We start from the raw sequence: 25,751 nt of genomic DNA on the forward strand, positions 1-25,751 counted from the left end.
CGTAATAACTTCCGACATTGATCGAACGTGGATTTGGTTCTCATATAGAGGGCACCGGTAACTTGTAACCTATCAGGCTCTAAGGCATCAGGTCAATCGATTCGGCATAGGATTATATGTGCTAGCGTTTTTGCTTCCGTTTGGAGGTTGTGTCCCTCCAACTCTTTGTTGTATGACTCACTTTTGCCTTTGGATATTTGGAGAAGGTTGCCTTCGGTAACCACTCTCTCACTCGACAGACCGAAACGGAACTTTAGCTCCGGGTTGTGCATATTATTGGCCTGCTCTACTGGGTCAAATTGTATCCCCCAACAACAGATATGGCTCAAACAAACAAAGTACACTCTAAGCCTACCTCTAGGCTTAACCCTGACTTTACCCACAAGAGGCTATGCCAAGCCTGTGCGAAATGTGAGGCTCCCTTTCACGGGCGCAATTTAGGCACACATAATGGCGGCGACCAGCCCGAAGCAGGTCACCGCAGTTGCCCGGCTAGCTCAGTCGGTAGAGCATGAGACTCTTAATCTCAGGGTCGTGGGTTCGAGACCCACGTTGGGCGCATCTATTAGCCCTCTCTCTTCCCAACGGGGTCTCGGTTTCCAGCGTGGAAAGCGAGTCCACCATTGCCGGAAAAGTCCAGGTCTGCTTTTTTTTATAAGCTGACCCATGGACTGGCTGGCCGTAGGTCTCTGTGGCGCAATCGGACAGCGCGTTCGGCTGTTAACCGAAAGGTTGGTGGTTCGAGCCCACCCAGGGACGAATGGTGTTTTTCGTTGACGTCCGGCCATGCAACCACCAACACAGCTGCAGAATTTAGCACACGTGTGTCCACTAACACATCCGTGTCATTTCGGACGCATGACACGACGTTTCTTGGCCCCTTTTAGCGTTTACAGCTTGTTCAGTTGCTTTGTGTTCAGAGAAGACAACGGGTGTTGTGAAAGTTTACATCAGCTTATGTTTGCTGTGGCGCGTGGATGGAATACTCATGTTTTGTTCCTGGTGGTGGAGGCCTGTGTTCCAGAGAGGTCCTGCTCAAAACTCCTTTTAAAACACCATCGAGCATCCGTAATAACTCATAGGTAGTGGATAAAGGTATATCACTCAGCAATGCCATACACCGATAGCCTCCATATCACACCACACTGATGCAGTAATTTGTGCAAAAGCAGCCACACCAAGTATAGAGTGTATGCATTAACAATTTTTGATAAGTCAGATTTGTTCATTTATTTTCAAAAGGTCGACATTTCTGTATTCCTCTTTATTATAATATAGTGAGTTGAATGATTTTTTTGGTTTTCATGAGCTGTAATCAAGATTAAATCAACAAAAATTGCTTGAAATATTGCACAATATTGTAATTGTAGACCCACCTGTATATTAATTGCACTGTTGGTTACACTGTTGGTATAGGGTGGATTAAATGCAGTGTCAAATATTGTCTACAGGATTTAGCCACTTGCTCTTTTCAGTACTATGCATAATTCCCCCTGTGTAATGTCTATGTAGGAAGTAGACATTCACCAATATATTGGCAGAACATCAGTATCGGCCAAGATCACCCTTGTTGACTGATATCAGCTATTGACTTTCTATGACTTTATCTATGAGAGTGGCTGATGTTTATCTGTTACATTTCATCAAGCACTATATATGTATAGGTTTTATAAAAACAATGAAATACAAGACCGTACAATATTTTTTGAAAATATTTATGCTGTGAAACTATTGTTAAAATGGCTCCTGTTTTTCACTGTTCTAATGTTATTACTTTTTACTGATACTTACAGTGGAAAAATCTGGGAAGAGACATGGGAGCCGGCCTGCCAGTTCTCACCAGGTGCCAACCATGTGTAATGTCACACATTGGTCTGTAATTCAATGAGTTAAATACCTGCTATGAGATGTCAAGTTTGCCGTTACGGGCACAGCCATCCTGCTTGCGGATGTGACTACTTTAGATGAGGAGGAGCCGCGTTACACACTTTCAATGGTTTCCACCCTAACATGCTGTCATGCTGTTTTTTTATTTATTTTAATTATTATTTATTTTTGTTAAAAGCTGTGTTCAAATAAATCTAAGTATACATTTATTTCTGTTTGTCTTTCCATTCACCTTGTGGGTTAGCCAATCATCTGAAGTCTTCAATGCATCAAATGATAATGTGATGCACAAAGTATGTAGGAAGGTGGGACATGTTTTCATTCATATTAATTGACACCATTAAGGAACAGTTGATCCCACCAGCTAAACCATACATTTTCTGTATAAAGGGTAGCTGAGGTAGGCAGGGGTGGATAAATGAACAGGCTTACCAGGACCAGAGGTCAAGAGGGTCCAGAAGCCTCTAAAAATTTGAAAGCATGCTTGGTGTTATCAGATTTCAAAAATGTAATCGTTAAATAGGTGAAATACTGCTAGCTTATTTCCATATTTGACCTTGCTTACAGTGGGTAAACTTTGGTGACCATATCCCTACTCGTCAAATGTCTGACGCATGGCCAAGGACCCCTGGCGTCAAGTTTCAACGAAAGAGGTGTACCCTTGACGTTGTTTTTCGACGCGGGGGTCCGTCAGATAGACATTCATGTTAATCCCTCATCGTCGGATTTAGACAAAAGGAAATCAACTGTCCATCAACGGTGATGCCGTCGTCACTGACTGTGACACTGATGCCGTCACTTTATGCGACTGTTGGTCTCTTTACTGTCTATGGTAATTTAATGGTCACGTAATTTAATCAATTGATTCGTTTGACACGGATTTATTTATTTAGCCTATTTATTTCGTTATTTTCGTGATATCAGCCCGTTTTTTAAACTAACGTATTTCAATGGGAAGCATCTTTCGTGATCACAGCACGATTCTTTCTGCCTGTCAGGCTGCAGAGAAGCGGTTTAATCAACATTTATTCACGAGGTCTTATCATGGTTTATGTATTTATTTTAATGTTATTATTTCGGTCTTATTGCCAGGGAAGCTGGATTGCTTTGTTTTTTATTGATATTTTAAAAATTATATTTTATCAGTAGGAAATCGCGCTGAAGAAGTCTCATTCCGGACACATCGCGATATTTGGCAGTAGTTCACGTGTGCCAGATGTTGGTAACTAGTCGTAAATACGCTGTCCTAATAATGTTTGATATAGGCTAATGTATTTTCTGTTTGTCGATATTAATCAGATTAGCTCACGTTCAGTCACTGCATTATATCTGTAATCTCCACAGAGGTTTTGCGTTTCATTGCTTCTAATTCAAAACAGGGAGATTAAACAGCTGTCACGTGACGTTATAGGCCTAGAACTTTAATAAGTTAATCATATTCATATCAGGTTTAAAGTAGTACAATAAGTTCCAAAGTTGTATTTGTAGTAGAAGCACAGTAAAAACAACACTTACCATGCTTTTACCACAGTAACATTAGTTTTACTGTGATAAGTGTAGGAAAAAGACCGTAATCACAAAACTTACCATGCTTTTACCACACTATTGGTAGTTTTAATGTGATACTTATTGTAAATGCACAGTAACCACAACACGTACTATGCTTTTACTACAGAAACCCTAGTTTTACTGTGATAGGTTTGGTAAAAGGACAGTAACCATACAACTTACCATGCTTTAAACCACAGTAACCTTAGTTTTACTGTGATGGGTGTAGTAAAGGACAGTAATCACAAAACTTACCATGCTTTTACCTCAGTATTGGTAGTTTTAAAGTGATATTTGTTGTAAATGCATATTAACCACAACACTTAGCATGCTTTTAATGCTTAATAATGTAACATCCTATATTTGTAAGTTAAATCGGTACTTTTTCCTTTAAATAATCCTATATATTATTCATAATGATTCTCTTTTTCAGCCGAAAAGACCAAAAGGGCCTTTCGGACTCAGTCAGCTCATTATTGTTTGAGGACAAGTAAACCGAGGAGATGGACAGCTGCAAAGGCAAATATTCACAATGGTATGTATGTGTTGGTTGTAACCCTAAATCAAAAATTTTATATAAGCTTTTGTTGTTTCTTAAACCTTTTCTTACAAAACCCATAGCCCAATCAGTACGAATATAGTTCATAATGATTTAATAAGTTGTCAAATTCGTACGATACTCGTACATATTTATATAGTATACTCGTACATAATTCTGCAGCTTTTACTCCTAGTGCTGTCATTGGCTACTGCCTCGATTCCTGTACATATTTATCACGATATTTGTAATTCAGTTGCACCCCTTCTTGGAAAGTAGTCGGATGTCCCACAAACTTTCAGAAAGTTTATATTAATTGCATTGTATTCATTAAAATTATTACAAATTGGTCCCTGTCTGTTCATGTTCCAATGATACATGATTTCTCTCCACACCTCATAACTTACCCTTTTGACTTTGGCTAATTTGACTTGTCACATGACATCATATATTCGATTATTTTGTAGTAATCAGATCAGTTACTGCTGATAACTGTCCCATTTGCATGTAAATCATGTTATTTTTAAAAGAGTTCATATGATTATTGCTTGCTATTTAAAGACATACGTTTAATCATAGAATAATGGTTTGTATGTGATGTCCCTCAATTCTGACGTGAGGGTCTTTGATGATCCCAATGATGGCAGGATGCACATGGCAGCATTAATTAGTTATGCTCATCTCCATGATGCCAGGGTAAGGCTTGTCAAGATAAGCAAATACCTAAGTCTGGATCAGGTTTGTTCTTTACTAAAACATGATTACTGTATCTAAGAATAAAGATAATTCATTAAATAGTGTTTTGGTGGTTACACATATTCTAAAATGAGAGTTAGATACCACTTTGACAAAATGGTGTTGTAATGTTTGTGAAAAATGTTCTTACTCATATATAAGATAGTTTAAGAGCATGCGACTGATAATCCTTACTTGTGTTTTAAGAATTGTTGCTTAGTTTCCTTGCCTCCAGTCCTTATGGAATATTTTCATTTTAAAAATAATTGGTTTCATGTTATATTGATCAAAGGGTTAAGCAAAATGACTGTCTCTGCAGCTGCTTCTCAATCCAGAAGAAGGGATCCTGTGCATGAGGAAGGCCTTTAGATAGAAGATCAAGAGTTGGCAAGTCTTGGTGAGAATACTGAGTGTTACAGTAGTATCATTACACTACATTTTCCAATTTCCACCATTTATTTTATCATAATCAAGCATTATGTTTTGTCAGTTCCACTACAGACTCACAGTATAACTGATATATACTTGTGTGTGATCATAATCATGAGTATAGCTCTTTTAAGGACAAGTGAATGTATATTTTTGTTTTTTAGAAACAAGACTCGAGTTAAGGGACACCATAACTGCAGGTCAGGTTCTGGAGGGAACAGACAGAATGGTTTCTGCTTGGGAACAAAGGCATCTTCTCACAGATGTGAGAATGAAAACTGCTAGGCCTATGCTTTTTGATGCTAAGCTCTCAGCCGGGAGAGTATTCATCCAAAATTGTCACAGATGCTGTGCTGTAGAAGCTGTGATTAGGTGCCTGGACTGTGTACCACTGGACATGGAGTTTCTCTGTGCTACCTGTGACATAGAGGCCCACAAGAGAAATGTCTTCCATGACAGAGAGGCTGTGTTTCATGGATTTCTTGAGCCCATTCCCCCTACAACTGCTGTGGTGGTGGATGAAAATGGCCAGCCTCAGTTTTGTAAACAAAGTATGTTAAAATTAGCATTATATCAAATTGTCTCATACTTATAGTGTAATTCCCCAAATATTGTTGTAGCTAGCGCACATGTTTATATTTAACAGTGTTTCTAAATGGCTTAGACATTTTTTTCTAAAATGCTAATCTCATTCTAAGCTTATTCTCAAAACTCAAAAGTGCAAGTGTGAAATTTAGTAGCTGAATAACAAAAGTATGATTGGTTTTGACAGTTCTGACCAGCATATCTTTGACCAGCTAAGTCAATTGCGTCTTAATATTTTTCAAAATGTGCTTAAGCATTTACATGTTGTTTCAACATAGTGACAATTACAGTTGGAATAGTGGTGTGGCCAGTTTGGATTAATTGTTGGGTTTTAAAGTACTATTTTGAAAATGAGGTTAGCGTTTTGGGAAATGCATCTAAGGGACTGAGGAGAAGCTGTAAATACACCCTTCATAACTTCTTTCTGTTTTGCAGTATGTCAACTGCCTGTTCCTGCACCAAGGTCAATTTCTGAATGCACTCATGACCTCACAATCACTCCAGGGAAGCATATTTCTGTGGTCTCCATCAATGGTGTGTTGTTCTGAAAGCCCTCCTTTTTGTGCAAGTATTATTGTACAATAACTTTACCGCTGTATGCAATGCAAAGCTTTTTATCACCATGTCATTTTCAGGTAATGCCCAAATGCCATGTCAAATAGCTAATATATAATATATTTGTATCTCTGTATAGAAGGCAATCTGTTGCAATTTGATTACTGAAATTATTTTAGTCTTTACTACATTATATTCACTTGTTCACAGGTCAATATGATGTCTACTTGCCTCGGAAATCCTGTCCATCATGCTCTGCAGAATGGACTCCCGAGGTGAAGGACCTGCTCGTTTATCGGCACTGGCCAGCTAGCACCAGCTGCCAGACCCTATACAAGTTTGATGTCTTCACCTCGTTTGAACATATGAGTCAAGGGCAAGTCAAAAGGGTAGGTGTAGGTATTTTTCAGAAGTTTATTTTAGTCTCATCTAACACAAATAGTAGCCATTCGGGTTGTCTTTGAGTGTCATAACTTACATTTTAACAAATTGTAAATGTAGTACTTGTGATTTTTATTACTGACGCATGTTATCTTATGGACAGGACTGAGGAGCCACCTATATATGAGGGCTTGTTCCTGGCCAAAGACGAGGAAGTTGCTACCTTTGTTGACCTTGTCAGAGGCAACATAATAAGTGTATGAACATTTGATTTGTTTGTTTTTTATAATAGTTGTTTATACAGTTGTTTTGTGTTTTTATGTACCTTAAAATGTGTTATAAACTGACTTTATAGGCAAATGACAGTGCTGTCTGCGGTACTGCTAAGTTCACCGCTGGCAGAGAGATGTCAAAAAAGTCTGGTGCTCAGATAGACGAGGAGGGCATTCAAGTTGCTGTCTGTGTGTGTGTGTGTGTGTGTGTGTGTGTGTGTGTGTGTGTGTGTGTGTGTGTGTGTGTGTGTTAAGCCAGGCCTTACTGGGTCAATTGATTCTTAACCACTAGATTTTCTTCTGATTTATCAGACATGGGTTTCTCTTACGAGGACTGAACCATTACCGTGGAGAAATATTTGCTTACCCGATGTCAAAGAAGGCAAATGTTACCTTTTTCTGTATGGATGTTACATGTAGGTAATTCTCATTGTCATGTTGCAAATCCAACTCCATGATTAAAATGTCTTGTTTCTCAGCTTTACAGTTATGTTAGTCATTTTAGATTTCAATTAAAAATGGATCTTTTTTACACTCACATGGTGCTGCTCCTGCTTTTTAGGTACTGGCCCTACCTTAACAAAGTAGCAGAGGGTTTACCAGAGCTTCTGCCATTGACAGAAATGAGGCCATTCCTGAGCGTCTTGCATGCCAAAGCCCATACAGCAAAATGCGAGGTACATGCAATAACTTTAAGTCTGGTATGGCTGTAGTTATTGGGAAATAATGGGTCGGATAATAGAACGTGCTGTGTGTTATCTTTCACCAACTGCTTTTCAGCTGCTTGTTCAAATTTGTAGGACAGGGATTTTGTTTTCCCCGCCAAATAAAAGCTTGGGTCATGAGATGTTTTAGAAATAATTGTATGAATTAATGTAGATATAACATTCAAGTAATCTTCAGTGCAAATGATTATTTTTACATTTGTGCATTTTATGCCTGATTGGATGATGTTATATCAAAACTCCTGAAGTACTGCTACATAACACTTCTCACTCTGTGTTGCAGGTGAGATGGTGTGGCAGAAGCCAGGATGGAGCAGGAAACACAGTGGTAGAGGAAGTGGAGCAGGTATGGTATTATTGTCAGTATTTTAACTATGGCTACAAAGAATCGTAATAGAAACCATTACACCAAAAGGTACTTTTTTGTCATCTAAGTAACACACCTGGTGTGAGGGATAAATCACATTCTTTATGTATGAGTTAAAATAAAGAATAGGCAGTTCAGTTGTTTTCAACAATTCAAAATGCATGCATGTGTAAGGGGTCCCAAATTTCTAGAATAATACACACATGTTTTCTGTTAAACCACAAGTTCAAGATCTATGGTGTGTAGGTAATATTTTTATGTAATGGAGACCAAAATTTGATTGTATTCTTTTCTTTATAGGTGAACAGCTTTCTTCTCCAGTGCAGCACTTGTCACAAAATACATGACAAAGGCTGGTTGGTGTTACACTTACACTACACGCTGTGGTAGCCTAAATAAATAATAATAAATACTTAATAGTGTTTTTATAGGTAATTAAAAAACAAAGTTTATCTGTTCTGTTCTTACGAAAGTTATCATTGTATTACTTCAAGGTAATTACCAGTTCAACTAACTTTTAGTGATATGGTTTAGGCATGTCTGTTGGGTCTGTCTCTTATTGCCTTTTGGATGTGAAATCTTACTTTTTGGCTTGTGGGTGCATTATTGTTTTCATTAGGAAGAGTGAACATGCTAACGTGACAGGCCATGGGTTGGAACAGAAGAAAGAGGGACAACCTATATACTGTAAAATAAAACATTCCTTGTCCACTATTCCATTCCTTTCCCCAACCAAAGGCAACACCTTCAGGTTGAAGAGATCTATCTTAGACCAGGTAATGCTGCTGAAACGCTTGGAGGAGGAGCAGAGCATCCTGGTAAAGGAGATGTCTCAGCACATCAAGTACCTTCTGAAGTAAGTCCAAGAAGTGGAGTCACTCAGAGGACAGACTTTGGAGCGGATCAAAACCTGCAGTATGTACAAGATCTTTAGATTTTAGTATTATGTATTTGTTTATGATAGATAGATAGATAGATAGATAGATAGATAGATAGATAGATAGATAGATAGATAGATAGATAGATAGATAGATAGATAGATAGATAGATAGATAGATCTCCAGGGAACTCTACTTTGTACATTGAGTTGTGATCAGGCACTTCTCTTTCTATTTTTTTCCACAATTCCTCTACAGGTTTCGTTGCCCTGACAGAGGTCAACGAAACAACTGGCTTCAACTGGCTTCTCAACACATGGGCTCAACAGTGTCCTCAATCGGAGCGGTCACTCACTTAGAAGTCAACACAAACAGGCTGTTAATGCATACAGCAGTATAGCTACTATGGAATTGGATTTTCTTTCCATACAGGAGGACATTGAGGAGTGGGATGACAATGGCTTCACCAGCCCTGAGTCTGAGGAAGAAGACACCTAAAGACCACTGCCAAACAACACACAGGAACTGGAGAGTTGTACAAAAAATCTTGCCTTGCCTTTGTTTTAAATAGCTGTACCAAAGTATCTACAGGAAAGTTTTTGTAGATTTTGTGTGTATTTTTATTTAAAAAAATAGAAAAACATTGATTTATTTATCTCTTCTAACATTTGAGCTTGCTGGTTTCAGACCAAAACTGCTTACTTGAAACATCTAATGAAGATTCAATGGCAGTCTGTAATTGTAACAAGTATAATTCTAATGTACTTTGGTATTTCCATAATGTATGTGGATTTATACTGTATTTGTATGCAATATGCATATACTACCCATATTATTTTTTTGTTATTTGTAGTTATAGCATACTGAATACTGTCAAATAGCATTGAAACCATAGATGTTTTTCTTTTATGTTTTCCATATGACATCATCTAAATGTACATACAGACAGACAAATCCAAACATTTTTCACTTACATCCTGTAAAACTATAAAGAAATGTCTTTGTTTTGATTGAAACATACATTTGCACCACTGTAATAAACCCATTTGATTGAATTGTCTGTTGTGTGAACTTAATATGCCAATTAAATCCTTCAGTGGTGGACAGTAAATAAGTACATTTACTCAAGTACTGTAATTAAGTACAAATTACTGGTGTTTGTTCCTGTGTATTTTCTTTTCAGAAAACTGTTGAACATGACGGTTGTCTTGTGTAGACGCATTTTGACGTGTAAATCTCACAAACAGATTACATTTCCTATAGAAATGTAATTTTTGGTTTTCATGAATGTGAAAAGAAAAGTGATATTTATTTTATAAACCTTATTTTTCTGTTAGCTAAATTTCATATTCACAAATGTAAATTTTCTAAATGCAATCCTCTTTTTGTAAGATTTAAACTTGAAATGAAAATGTATTTTGAATCTATTGAGTTCTCAAAAAATGTAAAAGCTATAAGAACAGTGGCTGTGTTTAAGGATTTGGCACTTAATCTGGATTAAAAAGACTGAAGGAGCTTAATCTGGATTGAAGGACTCCATTGTATTATGTTATGACAATAACTTTTGATGTCATTTTTTTCCCTTTTACGAGCATTTAATAAAAAAATAAAAAAAAACAGATTGCATTTCCTGACTACTTCAAAATAAAAGGTCACTTGTGTTTTGCCAGTTAAATGCTTTTAATGTGAAGCTTTACAACGGTGGGGTTTTGCACACAAACAATAAGAAGAGTATAAATTAAGGTACTCAACAGTTTATACAAGTACAGCTAGTACATTAGTTGATCGACAGAACTTTAATTGCCAGCTATTTAGATAATTAAGTCATGTCATGTAAAAACATTTCATGGTTCCAGCTTCACAAATGTGAAGATTTTCCTCTTTTCTTTTTGATTATTTTAGTATATATTTGTAAACATTTTTAGGTTTAGACTGACGAAACAAGCAGTGTGAGGGTGTTACTTTTGGGCTATGGGCTCTCAATTCATAAAAATAAAAAAATCAGCAAATTCATCCATAATGAAAATAATCATCTCATGCAGTCAGAGACAAAATTGTTCAACCACAACCAACTACTTTTACATTAGCACATGAGTACAATAATATCACGATAATAATTAGTGATGGCAAAATGAGGCTTCCTGAACCACTGAGACCTCGCAGCCCATTGCTTCACCCAAAGGTTCATTACTCGAAGCTTCATCCAGCATTGCTCACTAGTGACACCTAGCTACTGTGCAAAGAAGTAGCAGACAAATTAATTAATTCTGGACCAATGACCTGAGCAGACTTATGATGTCCATATAAAGCCACTACCCACCCCGTTCTGTTTCATTTATTTATGTATTTTCTTCTCACTGTTAATGTCTGTAACCTTTCATTTGCAATAATAAAAAGACCTGAGCAGACATTTGTCCATTGCCTGGGTATAAAATAAAAGATGTAGCCTATCTTTCTCTGTCTGAATTTACTTGTACAGAGACAACTGTCACACACACAGTTAATTAATTATTCATAAATTGTTGGGATAGTGAACAACAAAAGTGACACTGTGTTGCATGCAGTGCTTATGATGGAGGGAGTGTAATAAAGTAAACTACAACAGAATAGTCTGGGGTGGAAAAAGTTTTTTGTGGAGTGAACTTTTACTAGATTTAGTGCAGTGTTGTGCTTATGGGACTGGGGATTTAGAGGAGCAAACTGCAACACTGCAGTTTGGGGTGGGTGAAGGAAGGATTACAATAGATTTTTATTGAGAAACAGATTTTTTTTAAGTGTGTTGGGGTTTAGACAATTCCTCTTCTTGGACAAAACCTCTCCAGCCTTGGAAAAGATCCTTTCACAAGGAACAGATGCAGAGGAACATAAAAATGCCAGTGCCAGTTGGTATAAATGAGGATACTGATGCTTCTGTTGAGCCCAGACAGGGGAGGATCTCCTCTTTCTAGCTGCTCAATTACCAGGAAAAAGGAAGAGACGCAAAAAGCAAAAAAATCCAAAAGGGCGATCCAAAACAAAAAGCAGTCCAGATCCAAAAATCCAAATAATCTTATCTCATAATATAACAAGACTATAATATAGCTATATTAAAAATAATAATATACGTATTCTAACCTGATATAATGTAATAATAAACAGCCCTAACATATGACTCAATAACGAAAATAACAATGAGAGTTCTTTGACTCTCTGACACTACTACTGCTTCTACTAATCCTAACAACACCCACAAGGTGGCGCGAGTTTCGAATCCCCTTTATCCGTAGCGACACTCTGACCGAACTGATGACGTATCCACACAAACCGAGGCCTCGTTTGTCATTGGTCACGTGATTTTCACGCTAACAACACAAGCCTCGAATCGCGGCTTCATCTTGCACGCCCATTTTTTCTCGACACAAGCTCCGACGCCTCGGTTCAAATGTAACATCACTAATAATAATATTACAACGTTTTTCTTTCAGCTTTGAATACTTTTACTTTCAATACTTTACATTTTCCTGATTATGCTTTCATAATTTTACTTAAGTAACATTATGAATGTGTTATTTTGACTTTTACTTTTACTTGTAACAGAGTATTTGTCCAGCAAATTATTAGTACTTTTACTTAAGTAAATGATCTGAAAATGTCATCCACCACTGACATCATTTGTAAGTACTTTTGGACACCTAATTGCATCTTTTAGACTAATGCTGATGTTCATAAGTTTATGATTCTGGCCAAAACACTCAAATAGTCTGTTTGTTGCTTGGCTGTAGTACATACGTGCAGTATTGTTATAATACTAAATTTAAAAATATATATATATAAAAATTGAGGTCGGGGCCTCAAAGTCCTCACTGAAACTATGCCTGAGCCAAGGCTGTGTCCATGAAAAATTAAAATTGAAACTTTGTCGTAGGACTAAAACAAATATATTGTTGGAAAGGGCTTGACATGGAGAGTAACATATGTCAGTCTGAAGGTTGTAAATGGCTCCTGCTTTGAAATATTGACCTCTGAACCTTGATTTTGGTGCATGTTGGAAAGCTTGTCATTCAGGAACAGAAGGGGCTACATACATGAAACCAACTGTTATAAATAGCTCTTGACTTCGGCTACATGATTATACCCATATGGATAGAGTCACCAAGAGTGGGTGCTGTCAAAAATGGTCAAACTTGATTTTCACCTGTTTAACAGTAAGGTATTTGAAAATTTATTACACAAATGTGATTCACATCAGCTTTAACCCATCAGTGTACTCTTACATCATTATTTACTAATTTCAATTTCAGTATATTGAGTCATATATTTTTAAACTATAATTCCCTCTAGCCGCCCCATGCCACTTGATACTAATTAGTATCGTATTTGCAGTTTTTCCTGTTTGCAAAGTTAGGCTGTGAATAGGGTTGTAAAAAGATGTATGCACTGAATATATTAAATATCTTGTACAGCCAAACTAGTACTTGTACACTGTATTTAGGTGTTGTATGATTAGAAAAAGTAAAGAATTTATTAAAGTGATTTATTGAGGCGATTTTAGCAAGTAGGCCTATATACACGCGTTTCATGATTATGTTCACTCTCGGCGGGAGTTACGTAAAGTAGCTCCTTAATTACACCTCGGAAGTGTAATTAAGGAGCTTTAGGCATTTGTATATTGTTTAATTAAAATTTCAAAACGTTTGTTCGGACGCCATGACTTAAATAAAAGTGCTCCCGTGTGCTTAGTAATGTTGTACGTGTATTGTGTAAAATGCTGTGCTATGTAAATTACGTGGTCAATGTCAGTGTATGGTCAATGATATATGGACAGACCTGAAAATCACCCATCATAAATTAAAAAATTTACAGTGCGTACTCACGATGTTTGTAATAGGCTAAACTCACTAATATAAGGCTACAAATCACTCATAAATGTGTAAATATGTATATATAATTTCCTTTCTTTTACTTCTTGTTATACAGATATAGATTACCTTTATCAAAGTCTCAATAGGCTATTAACTTTGCTAATGTCCATGTTAACTCTCCTTATGTGATTTATGTCCATATTAAATTCTGATTGTGGATTTACTGATTATCAAATAAAGTTTCACTGAAAGTTTTCAAACATCCCCTTGATAAAAACAGTTCTTAAACTAGTTATGTCATAGATCGCCAAACTTCATAATAAAAGACAAATCTGAAAATGTCACATAGTACACTTCGTTTATTTTGTTAGGTATAGTTCAAATGTCATAGCTTAAACTCTAGTTTGATATGAATAACAGAAATGGCAAATGAACAACAAATGTAGTACCAAAAACAACATTTTATTTATTTGCAATGTATGTTGCATATTTGCAGGCTAGCTGCATGGGAATGGAATCAGGCTGGCTGCCAGGATGGAGGCCAGGTCTTTCCACTGAGAAAAACAAAGAAAGAAAGAAAGGGAAGTTGAAGGAGAATTGGTAAGTATAATACACATTGGATTGATTGTCATGATTGTAACATTTACTGTTTTACAATACTTTGCAGAGTTGTGAAGTGCATCAAGAATCTGTTGTTCCAGAGTGGGGACGAGGCGATAAAATGATAATGTTAACCTAGTCTTGCATAGCCAGACCTACCTCCACACTAGAGCTGTGCCAGAGTTGGAGGAAGGTCTTGCTGAACCCATTATTAATCTGGTGTGTTTCCCTGTGCGTAAGATTACTTTTAAACAAGATATAAAACATCACGGTCATTATGGTATGTCAGTGTTACTCACAGTAACTGTTGCTCATGGAAAAAAAAAAAAAAATCATATATATATATATATATATATATATTTTTTTTTAGATAGCCACAATACAGCTGGCAGGTGGAACAATAATGGGTCCAGCGCAGCAGCTTAAAATGTCAAAATGTTGTGTCTAAAAATTTTGTGTAGCCTGACCTAAGCAAAAAGACAACAGCCCATGTACGTTGGTCTGAAAAATGCTTGGAATGAAGACTAGCTGAATTATTGGAAAAATGTTGTTTAAATAATGCATTCCTACTTAGTGGCCTTTCCATAGTTACATTTAAATAGTGAATTTCACTTTTGGTTTCATATGGCTGTGGATGCACAGTACAACATATCAGTATCCTCACAATTTTAAACAGCATATAAAAACGGTTTGCATTACCATTTTTCTTTAATTATCTCTACCCACGACAATGGCTTGTCAACAATCTCCACAAATGAAACAGTACATTTATTCATTTAGCTGACGCTTTTATCCAAAGCGACTTACAATTGCTGTTTATGTCAAAGGTCGCACGCCTCTGGAGCAACTAGGGGTTAAGTGTCTTGCTCAGGGACACATTGGTGTGCATGCTCTCTGCCAGTACAGAGAGATCCAAGCACAGAGAGATCCAAGAGCCCAATAATAAAATGCATGTAATCAAACATATCCAAAAGCTATTTAACATACCACATTGTGCATGGCTGCCAGTCATAAAGACGTTCTGTCCTCCCCTGTGGCAGGAAGACAAAGACATTGTATCATTGTAGGTTATTTAAATGTTGTACTTTAACAAGGAGTGAAAATATATTCATTGTTTAGTTTTTTTTTATATACTTATGTAGTTTATATACTGCATATTTTGAATCATAGTCATCAAATAAGATCCATGACTGACACTTCAAGCTAAAGGTATTTACAGGATGCCTAAATATACTGCTCAATGTTGTGACTTAGACAACAGCATTTTGTCAAGTTAACTAAGTAATTGCAAAGAAAGTTATCCAACAGTTTTAGAATGTCATCCAGTGTGTCCTTTGTATTTTTTTTTAAGGTGGAGGGGGGTGGGTGTAGAGAGCCAGGTGGATGTGTGGAGCTGAGTGTAGTGGTGCGTGGGTGGAGAGAGCCAGGTGTGCTGGTTCCTGGATGTGTGGAGCTGAGTGTAGTGGTGCGTGGGTGGAGAGAGCCAGGTGTGCTGAATTCTGGATGAGTGGAGCTGAGTGTAGTGGTGCGTGGGTGGAGAGAGCCAGGTGTGCTGAATTCTGGATGTGTGGAGCTGAGTGTAGTGGTGCGTGGGTGGAGAGAGCCAGGTGTGCTGGTTCCTGGATGTGTGGAGCTGAGTGTAGTGGTGCGTGGGTGGAGAGAGCCAGGTGTGCTGAATTCTGGATGTGTGGAGCTGAGTGTAGTGGTGCGTGGGTGGAGAGAGCCAGGTGTGCTGAATTCTGGATGAGTGGAGCTGAGTGTAGTGGTGCGTGGGTGGAGAGAGGCAGGTGTGCTGGTTCCTGGATGAGTGGAGCTGAGTGTAGTGGTGTGTGGGTGGAGAGAGCCAGGTGTGCTGGTTCCTGGATGTGTGGAACTGAGTGTAGTGGTGTGTGGGTGGAGAGAGCCAGGTGTGCTGAATTCTGGATGAGTGGAGCTGTGTGTAGTGGTGCGTGGGTGGAGAGAGCCAGGTGTGCTGGTTCCTGGATGTGTGGAGCTGAGTGTAGTGGTGCGTGGGTGGAGAGAGCCAGGTGTGCTGAATTCTGGATGAGTGGAGCTGAGTGTAGTGGTGCGTGGGTGGAGACAGCCAGGTGTGCTGAATTCTGGATGTGTGGAGCTGAGTGTAGTGGTGCGTGGGTGGAGAGAGCCAGGTGTGCTGAATTCTGGATGAGTGGAGCTGAGTGTAGTGGTGCGTGGGTGGAGACAGCCAGGTGTGCTGAATTCTGGATGTGTGGAGCTGAGTGTAGTGGTGCGTGGGTGGAGAGAGCCAGGTGTGCTGAATTCTGGATGAGTGGAGCTGAGTGTAGTGGTGTGTGGGTGGAGAGAGCCAGGTGTGCTGAATTCTGGATGAGTGGAGCTGAGTGTAGTGGTGCGTGGGTGGAGAGAGCCAGGTGTGCTGAATTCTGGATGAGTGGAGCTGAGTGTAGTGGTGCGTGGGTGGAGACAGCCAGGTGTGCTGGTTCCTGGATGTGTGGAGCTGAGTGTACTGGTGCGTGGGTGGAGAGAGCCAGGTGTGCTGAATTCTGGATGAGTGGAGCTGAGTGTAGTGGTGCGTGGGTGGAGAGAGCCAGGTGTGCTGCTTGACGGGTGTGGTGACGTGCAGACGGATGTAGTCTGGGTTGATGGTGTGTCAAGGGATGGAGCCTGGTTTTGTGATGGTGTGGCTGGTGTTTCCTGTTGTGGTGACTGGTCACACGGCACCAAATGTAGGATGAAGTTCTCTTCTCGAGGCAGTTGGTCTGGGTTGAGTCTTGTCCAACCTATAAATGGACATGGAACACACACAAATATAATATATAATATGCAGTTAGGCCAAAGTGAAAATAAATGCAACCCAAATCAACCTAGACGGTAAAAAAAGATGGACGTAGTGAACGTGATTTTACCCACAGGATTCTGAAAGGCATGGGGCAGAGGAGTCAAGGAAGAATGGAGAATGGGTTAGATATGTGTTCTTTCAACGGCTGTTACGTATTGCCATTATTGTGTCACAGTCTAAGATGCAAAGAACATTGTCATCCATTGTAAGCTTTGTGCGACCAGCAAAAGGTTTACAATCGCTAATAATTCTAAATCTAATTTATTGAAGCAGCCATGTAAAACTTATAAAAATAAACGTTAGTGCTGGGGGTGTAGGATGCTACTGCCAGTGATGCATGCACTCGTCAGGAGAGTGGTATTAAGCAAAGTTGAATCTTCTGTAAAAACACTAAATACTGCTCTTATAAATACACGTGCAGAACAACATTAGTTCACAAATCAGAGTTGACTTGCTTTATTTTTTATTTCAGCCAGTGATGTTAGGAAACGTTATGTTTTGTAAAAAAAACATACTCCATGCTGCTCTTATCAATATGCTATTAGTTAAATAGCATTAGATAGCTATTAGTTGGGACAGTTTATTATTTTTAAATATGCACATTGCTTCTCTGTATACCATCACCTGGTCGGAGAGACAGCAATGTGTAAAGTTTGGCTGATTGTTGACTCCTAATGTTAATTATTGTTCCAGTAAAGTGGATTCATTTCTAAAATAAGCGGACTAAACAGGTTATCTGTCACTTTTTAGAAAGGGGCAGGGTGTGGGATAGTAAAAGTAATATAGTAACGTGACAAGTAACGTAACTAGTAACTTTTAATTTCCTGTAATAAGTGAAGTAATATTATAACTTTTACAGGAGAAATTCCTGAGTAACTTGCCCAACACTTGTTGTGGTCTCAGTGACTTTCATGCAGTTAGGTTCTTTTTTGCACATCCAATCTCATTCGCAGTGGCACAAGTGGTAGAAATACTTTTGACTCCCATTGTTTTTTTCTAAAACCACTTTATTAATTTTGTTCTGTCGGATTATAGTGTCGATTTCACTGAATATGATAAAAAAAATTTGCCGACGGCAGCTTTAACTGGTGATTTTTTAGGACCTGCTCCCACTACTAAAAACAAACAAACAAAGGAAACACTGACAAATATAAGAAATCAAACCAAAAGTGAGTTAATGGTCATTTATCACTTCGAGAGCTCCTCAAACTGACAGTCCTCAATCTGACAGTTCAGAATCACTGTCGTATCCATCCCAATCATTCTGGAAGTCCATACTTGTTCCAGTCAAAACTTGAGCATAACAGTCTCTTGCATGCTTCATCATTCTGGTGACTTCTTGCTTCTTTCTCAAAGTTAAGCTGAGGAAACCCTTGATCCCTTCTTCATTTAGAGCCCACAGCTCACCTTATAGGAGTAAAACAAAAAATTATCAGACAAAAAATTACAATGTAGAGTATAGTATTACAACACATTACTTAAATACGTACTTTGCAATGCCTCACTGGAAGGCTGGGATGACATCTCCTTGAGTGTGTCTGCACGAGTGGAGAGAGATTTCCAATGCTTTGCCATCTCAGAAAGAACAATCTTCTTCTCCTCCTCAAGTCTCCTTATTGCCATCACAACATCAAACGCCTTCCTCTTGGTTTTCAAATCTACAGCGTCTGGGATACAGTTGTGGAAAATAAGTAAATTGTAAGTATGATTATTTTTCAAATAATATTTGAGATAATCTGGGATAAGGCATAATTGGTTTTGTGCTACTATGTGAATCAAACAAAATTGTCAACAGATGTGTGTACATACCACCATGTGAAAGTTGCCATGGCCAAACTGTCTCGTCAGAGAGAATGATGTCAAAGACGATTCTTTCTGTATCTGGAACCATACTGTTGTATTTTTCAACGACAGAGCTAAGAATGGCCTTCGCCTCTCTGATTTTGCGCCGAATCCGGGCCCGACCTTTCCTGCCATCGGTGTCTTTGTAAAGGCGCTGGGACCTTCTTTTAATGCTGGCCACCAGCACCTCCATTCTACTGGTCACCGCGTCAAGATCGGCATTCTTTTGGGATGTTGTTGCTGAGAAGAAAAGAAGTGTAAACATTTCACTTACATTTTCATGGCAGTAACTGAAACGAGCTAAGTCTCAGTGTAACACAGAACGCCACAAGGGAAGTCATAAGGATTATCCCTCTGTGCTTCTTTTTTTTTTTCTTTATAAAAAAAAAGCTCCTGGAGGAAGGACAGGTGAGTCTCAATAATCATTTCATATTTATTAGCGTGTATAGGAAGTATGTAACGGGGTACCAAAGAAAATGACAACGTAGCCAAGATGGGATCCGCTAACTGCAAGAAATGTCGGAAAAACTTTATTTTACGGTGTCCTTGTTACATATGTTACATGAACTTAAAATAGTAATAACAATAAATTATATGTAACTAACCCTCAACCAAATCCTAATCCTACCCTAACCCTATAGTAAGTACATGTAGTTAATTAATATTACTCTGTACTTAAATGTATAATTACACTGTAACAAGGACACCTTAAAATAAAGTGTGACCGAAATGTCCAATGTTCCAACTTTTGGACTGTGCACCATTCAGGTACTTTCAGGGCACTTTGTTTTGACATGATTTCCAGTGTGCATGCACTACATACTAAAATTTGGTATTTTAATTGCACAAGTACATGACCAAGAAAACAGTGTATGATTTCATTTTGAAACAGTAATTACTTGCAGAAGCATGTCTCCCATTATTCTGCAGGACTGAGACATTGAAATAATAGTATAACTATCAGCTTCTGCCCACTCCTTAATATCAGTGACCCAGTCCTCAACTTCAACCTGTGTCACTGCCAGCTGGATTCTCATGCTTTCCAGGTCCTGAAGTTGGCTTTCCAGGCGTTTTGTGGCCTTCAAATAACAAAAAAAGGAAACAAAAGAAAAATTTTATACCTACAAAAATATACAATAGAAGGTATTTACAATATAAGAAAATAACAAAACTCACCCTACCTTCTGATATCGGCAGGCAAGTGAAGCAGCTAAGTTATTAAACTTTTGCTGATTCCAGCGCATGGCCATCAGTGTGAGCATGTCTGTACGTCCTGCAAAAAAAAAAAAAAAAAACACGAATCTGTGTTGTACCACATGTCCCTCACTGGCTGCAATTTTCTTGTAACACTTTCAATCTAAGTAGTGCAGTGTGTGTTACCTTACCTGCTTTGGACATGTGCTTCGTGGTCACAGCAATCCTAGAGAGGAAGGCGTTACACTGCTCAACCTCCTCCCCAAGTGTCAATCCGGCCCCTTTCTGGTAAGCTCCACTCCATTTAACCTATTGAAGAAAATACTTAAAAGCTGCCAACATACCTTTGCAGGTGTTTAGGGACAGTTAATAACATGGTAATGTTTTCTTACCTCGCATTTAAAATCATGGGCTTTGGCAAGAAACACTGAGAGGAATGGTTTCATGCCCAGAAGGTGCTGGAGCTCCGGGCAGCTTTTTATCACTTTGTTGAGGTAGGGCCAGTACTTGCAGGTTACATCCATGGCAAAAAAGCTTATTGACTTATTTGCCAGCTTGTTCTGCAGGTAGAGGGGATAAGCATATATTTCTCCCCTGAACATGTTGAGAGCGCTGAGAAAAACTCCATGTCGACAGACCGCAAGCTCAAGTCCCTCCTCATTAATTTTACTAGAGGATCTCTGAGAAGTTTCCCTGGCAGCTGACCACTCCCCTCCACAGACACCTCTTCCAGAGACCTACAACATGGAAAAAGGTTGATATAAATAATCAGGACTCACCCAAACAATGTCAACTGTAAAATGTTATTGGTGGTGTTTTTAGAAATACAACAAGTTTACATGGTTGGTGTTGGAATGAATGTAATCCTTTTGCAATGAAGATGCCATAAAATAAGGCTTGTTCTTCAGATCTAAATGAAAGAAAGGTACACATTGACCTTCAATATGACACAGCAAAGGTTACTTTAACAACACTGCCAAATTACGCACATTTTGTAAGTACCTTGCTGCGCTCTTAAAGCGGTAGTGCTTGCGATTTCCGTCCACAGAAACAGCAAGCATGTCTGGGGTGCATGCAGGACAGATAAAATGCTCCTCCCTGCAGATCTTATCCACTTCAAATCTAACAGCCTCCCACTCCAAAAAGCTTTTTCTGAAGCTGTCTGCTGTGATCTTCCCAGTCTGTTTCAGAACAGTAAAACATGTCAACATAATTCACAGTTAAGTTAACTAAAGTGAATAAGGTCAAAGGTGACACCAAATCCTCCTGCATCGAGCCTCCACAGGCAGCCGCTCAGCCCAGTGCCTCATTGGAAATCTTTTGGCTCTTTGTATGTCACGGACAAAAAACATCACGACCAAAGTCCCCCCAAAAAAAGACTCCCACAGCAAACTTAACCAATGTCTTTATGGACCTATTTGTTTTTTTCTGAATGCAAACTGCATGACTATGATGTGACATCACTACTTGATCTTATACACAGGTCTAATGTTTTGAGTGATTGAGTTGATAAATTGCTCCAATACTTTTGTACATTTAGTGTACGAATTTAGATTTTTTTCACCGTGGAAAAGTGAAGGGTAGCAGGCCAGTAGTCATTACGGACTAAGTCATCCACTCCAGCGCTCCATGTGGCTTTGCATGCCTCACATTTCATCTCAGGCATACTGAGATCATATCGTCCTGGAAAAATCAGGAAAAGTAGCCTACATTACTATCACCTATGTAGTACATTCAGAACTAATAAAACTTAAAATCAGACATCTGGCAGTCTTTCTCATTTGTCAAGTGCCTCTTTTGTGAGACAGAACACAAAACTGAACATCCCTCCTGCCTATCCTGGGTCTTTCACAGGCGGGAGATGCACATAAGGTTATAGATGCGGGCAGGAGCGGGACTAATGGCTCGTTTCCACTGAGCGGTACGGTACGGTACAGTTCGGTACGGTACGCAATTATTTGCGTTTCCACTGTCAAAAGTTGTGAATGGTACCAAAAAGCCGAACCGTACCGTACCACTTTTTGGGTACCCTTTCGTTGGGGTACCTAGCACAGTGGTACGGTAATAAAAGGTGGAGCTAGACTCACTGCAGAACGGTGATTGGTTGACAGAGAATTGTCACTTGCGCGTGCTACAAGGGGAACGTCGACAACACAAGAGGCGCCATTTTTAAAACACCGTTGCAAAATAATGTCGCCGCGCAGCTTAACATTACCGTGGTCGACCCAGGAGGTGCAGACCTTCCTGGGTATCATCGGTGAAGAAAGGGTGCAAAGGGAACTGGATGGCATGGTGAGAAACGAAAAGGTTTTTCAGCATGTTTCTGAGAGGATGGCTGCCGAGGGTTTCCAGCGGACGTCCGAGCAGTGCCGAATTAAAAGCAAGAAACTGCGGAGTGTCTACCGTAAGGTGAAAGACCACAACAGCCGGAGTGGTGTTCACAGAAAAAATTGGAAGTGGTTAGAAATGATGGACGCAATATACGGACACAGACCGGCGAGTTTGGGGAGAGAAGGAGGCATCGATACGGCCAACGCGTTGCTGGAGTCGATGGTGGAGCCTGCCGGTAAGTTCTTATAACTTTTACTTGTGAAAAAGTATACAACGATAGCGGGAAAGCTTACTTGCAATGCACAACATTTGAGCAAACCTGTTGTTTGTTTGTCAGTCAGCCAGTGTGGTACCAACAAATAATTTGCAAGCTAGCAAAACGCTAGTTTATTAGCCAGTGGTGAACGGAGTAACTTTACGTACGTGTCCAGTAAACGTTAACTTGTACAGATAACTTACCCTAATCATAAAACTATTTAACTACTATTTACTATACTACTAAAGATATTCAACTAAATAGTCAAGTCACCTTTATTTATATAGCGCTTTTTACAATACAGATTGTATCAAAGCAGCTTAACAGTGATAACATGAAAATAATACAACACAGATCAATTATATAGATAAAATATATATTAAAGAAAGATGGGTCTAATGATAGAGCTTAGGTAAGAAAATTGTGAAATATCAGAGTGAGATCGGGGAAAAATGTCTACATTCAATGGGCTTAAAGTTTTAAATTATTGTACTTTTTACCCCACAACATTGCTGTACTTAACAGTACAGCAATGTCCTGGGGTAAAAAGTAAAAATATTATGCTTTGGAATGTAGTGCAGTAAAAGTTACTCTGATAAAATTATAGATACTTGAAAAAAATACTTATGTATATTGACGAAGTAAAAATGCTTTGTTACTGTCTACTGCTGTAAATTGACTTCAGTCCTACTACGTTGTATGTTCTGTATTTATCTCAAACAGTATTGTTGCAGTTTGTGTAATTAGCGTGACTTGTGTAACTTTTCAGTTGAGGATCCTAGCTGTCAGGAGGAAATAGAGGGACTTGACGAGATGTCCACTCTTGAAAGCTCAAGTTCGCCTGCCAGGACATCAACACCGACACCACCACCAGAATCTGCTCCATCAACTTCGAGTGAACCTCGGCGTATAACCATCGGTAAGACATGAACACCAGAGTGAAAAGTTACACACTGATTATTACAGTATTGTAGAGATCATATACAGTATAATCTGGACATTGTATTGTAGTACTTTAGATGTGTCCCCCTTATATTGGTTGGCTCAAATTACAAGGATAAAAATGACTCGCTAAACAACCAACATTCCTGTCTTTTTTGCATTCCAGGCAAGAGGAAAAGGGGGCAACAGGATGTTGTTGCGGCCCTGGTTGAGATGCAGGCAGCTGATGAGAGGCAGCAGGAGTGGCTGGAGAGGATGGAGGACCGTCGTGACCGGCGCTTTGAATTGATGCTGGAGGACGCCCGCGAGGCAAGGCAGCATGAGGCTGAAATAACTCGGCAACACATGGAGCAGTCTGCAAGCTTCAATCAGGCCTTCCTCGGCACACTCAGTCAGCTGGTGCAGGCGTTGAGTAGTCGCCGCGACCCTGTGCCATGATCCAGCCACTAGTGCTTTTCACACAGCACTTTACACTCGTTTACTTTTTGTTTGCACTCGTTTACTTTTTGTTTGCACTCGTTTACACATGTTTTGTTCTATTATTGTTGCACAGCACATTGTACTGAAGCATTTGTTTGATTTTTCAAATTAAAGTACTTTTTCATAACCTTATGTGTCTTGGGGGTCTTTCAGGAGCAAAACACTGCTATAAATGTATGTCATTTTATTAACGTTCCTGTCATCTGGTGTCAACGACACCTTTTGTTAATGATAATGTTGATTTTGGAGAATATGCTTGCCTTAAATACAAAATAGTTGGTAATGTGTTACTTTACAATAGCTAATCTTCAAAAATTTCACTCTGTACTCAAATATGATTTTAAAATTAACCCATTGCAAACAAAATATGAATTAATTCTTCTACATGGGTATTGCAGAGAGTAATAAGTTCTCTCTTTTACAAAATATGAAGAGGCAGGGTAAATGTAAAATCGATTTATTTGGGTCCATAAAATCAATCAAAACATGTAAACAAAACAACCTAGCATTTACACAGGTGCGCCTTTGATAACTGTACAACAGATTTAACTGTTCAAAAACCGCATCAGACCCTCGCGTACATCCCTGCCCTCCTCCTCTACACCCTGTGCCAGTGGCACCACAGGCTCTGCAGCAACAGCTGTATCCCATTCGTGCTGATAATCCTCTCCATGTCTTTCACAAAGATTGTGCAGAGCACAACAAGTTAACACCATGGATTTTACCAGTTCAATGTCGCTGTCATTCCTCTTCAAAAGGCACCGCCACCTCCCTTTGAGTCTCCCAAAAGCATTTTCTACCACCACCCGAGCCCTGCACACTTTCTTGTTGTAGGTCAGTTGTTCTGCTGTCAGCCGGCCATTGTCAGGGAATGGTTTTAGGAGCCAATTCTGCAAAGGGTAGGCAGAGTCTCCTAGCACATAATAGCCAGCATTCACCCCACTGATGTTCCTGGTGCAAGCTGGGCAAAGGCTTCCACGCTCGACTAACTCCCACAATGTGGACAGTCTCAGAACCCGAGCATCATGCATACTTCCAGCCATTCCTGCATATACATTCCAAAATAGTCCTTTTCCGTCAACTACTCCTTGCAGGATGATGGAATGCCAGCCTTTTCTGTTGAAGTAATCGCAGTGGTACTCCTTTGGGGCTATTATGGGTATGTGTGACCCATCAATGGCACCCACACACTGCGGAAGCCCAAATCGGTTCTCAAAGTAGGCTGCCATCTCTTTAAGCTTCTGCCGGTCAGGAAAACATATCTGTTCTGGAACTAACAATGTGCAAGTGGCCATGCAGAACTCCTGGACGCACCGACACACTGTTGTTTTGCTGACTCCAAAAAGATGGCCAATACTTCTGTAGTTGCTGTTGGTTGCCAGCTTCCATAGTGCTATGGCAACTCTTTTCTTAAGGGGAACACACACTCTGAAGTTCGTGTCCTGCTTATCCATTGCTGGATGCACCATGGCACAAAGGGACAGAAATGTTTCTTCAGACATCCTGAAGTTGTGCACCCACTGTGTGTGTGTGAATCCTGAAACGATCAC

At 39.2% G+C, this 25,751-nt stretch overlaps 2 protein-coding genes, 2 long non-coding RNA genes and 2 other non-coding genes across 8 annotated transcripts; 4 read left to right on the top strand and 2 right to left on the bottom strand.

Moving 5' to 3' along the window:
- The first annotated feature begins 486 nt into the window (after positions 1-486).
- On the top strand, positions 487-559 carry trnak-cuu (transfer RNA lysine (anticodon CUU)). Its single transcript has one exon. It is a non-coding gene; the product is annotated as a tRNA-Lys (tRNA).
- Positions 560-685: 126 nt separating this feature from the next.
- On the top strand, positions 686-759 carry trnan-guu (transfer RNA asparagine (anticodon GUU)). The gene has a single exon. It is a non-coding gene; the product is annotated as a tRNA-Asn (tRNA).
- Positions 760-2,780: 2,021 nt separating this feature from the next.
- LOC143718487 (uncharacterized) lies at positions 2,781-5,437 on the top strand. 2 transcript variants are annotated; one of them, XR_013196399.1, is made up of 4 exons: positions 2,781-3,109; positions 3,869-3,970; positions 5,028-5,105; positions 5,302-5,437. It is a non-coding gene; the product is annotated as an uncharacterized LOC143718487 (long non-coding RNA). The 2 variants fall into 2 exon arrangements; XR_013196398.1 differs by lacking the exons at positions 5,028-5,105; positions 5,302-5,437 and adding an exon at positions 4,553-4,663.
- A 12,708-nt stretch (positions 5,438-18,145) lies between these two features.
- LOC143718488 (uncharacterized) lies at positions 18,146-19,293 on the bottom strand. The gene is made up of 3 exons (XR_013196400.1): positions 18,966-19,293; positions 18,647-18,823; positions 18,146-18,563 (listed from the first exon to the last, which is right to left on the bottom strand). It is a non-coding gene; the product is annotated as an uncharacterized LOC143718488 (long non-coding RNA).
- Positions 19,294-19,876: 583 nt separating this feature from the next.
- LOC143718468 (uncharacterized) lies at positions 19,877-21,858 on the bottom strand. The gene is made up of 7 exons (XM_077209529.1): positions 21,757-21,858; positions 21,195-21,373; positions 20,863-20,929; positions 20,585-20,752; positions 20,384-20,501; positions 20,180-20,271; positions 19,877-20,077 (listed from the first exon to the last, which is right to left on the bottom strand). The coding sequence occupies exons 1-7, from the start codon at positions 21,856-21,858 to the stop codon at positions 19,877-19,879; spliced, it is 927 nt and encodes a 308-aa protein (XP_077065644.1).
- An 823-nt stretch (positions 21,859-22,681) lies between these two features.
- LOC143718590 (uncharacterized) lies at positions 22,682-24,283 on the top strand. Of its 2 annotated transcripts, none has more exons than XM_077209606.1 (3): positions 22,682-22,758; positions 23,549-23,698; positions 23,888-24,283. In XM_077209606.1, the coding sequence occupies exons 1-3, from the start codon at positions 22,743-22,745 to the stop codon at positions 24,157-24,159; spliced, it is 438 nt and encodes a 145-aa protein (XP_077065721.1). In that variant the 5' UTR covers positions 22,682-22,742; the 3' UTR covers positions 24,160-24,283. The 2 variants fall into 2 exon arrangements, with proteins under 2 accessions (XP_077065721.1, XP_077065722.1); XM_077209607.1 differs by having other exon boundaries at positions 22,691-22,942.
- Positions 24,284-25,751: the final 1,468 nt, after the last annotated feature.

Source organism: Siphateles boraxobius, unplaced genomic scaffold (genome assembly GCF_051911475.1).
Source record: "Siphateles boraxobius isolate OS27281-9 unplaced genomic scaffold, OSU_SipBor_1 61, whole genome shotgun sequence".
NCBI classification, from domain to species: Eukaryota; Metazoa; Chordata; class Actinopteri; order Cypriniformes; family Leuciscidae; genus Siphateles; species Siphateles boraxobius.

Excerpts from the sequence above, each read along its gene's own strand:
- LOC143718468 (XM_077209529.1), bottom strand. The coding sequence starts at position 21,858 with ATGCCTGAGATGAAATGTGAGGCATGCAAAGCCACATGGAGCGCTGGA. Across the intron at positions 21,374-21,756 it reads CTACCCTTCACTTTTCCACG|ACTGGGAAGATCACAGCAGA; the intron begins GTGAAAAAAATC and ends GTTCTGAAACAG. Across the intron at positions 20,078-20,179 it reads TTGCCTGCCGATATCAGAAG|GCCACAAAACGCCTGGAAAG; the intron begins GTAGGGTGAGTT and ends TGTTATTTGAAG.
- LOC143718590 (XM_077209606.1), top strand. Across the intron at positions 23,699-23,887 it reads ACCTCGGCGTATAACCATCG|GCAAGAGGAAAAGGGGGCAA; the intron begins GTAAGACATGAA and ends TTTGCATTCCAG.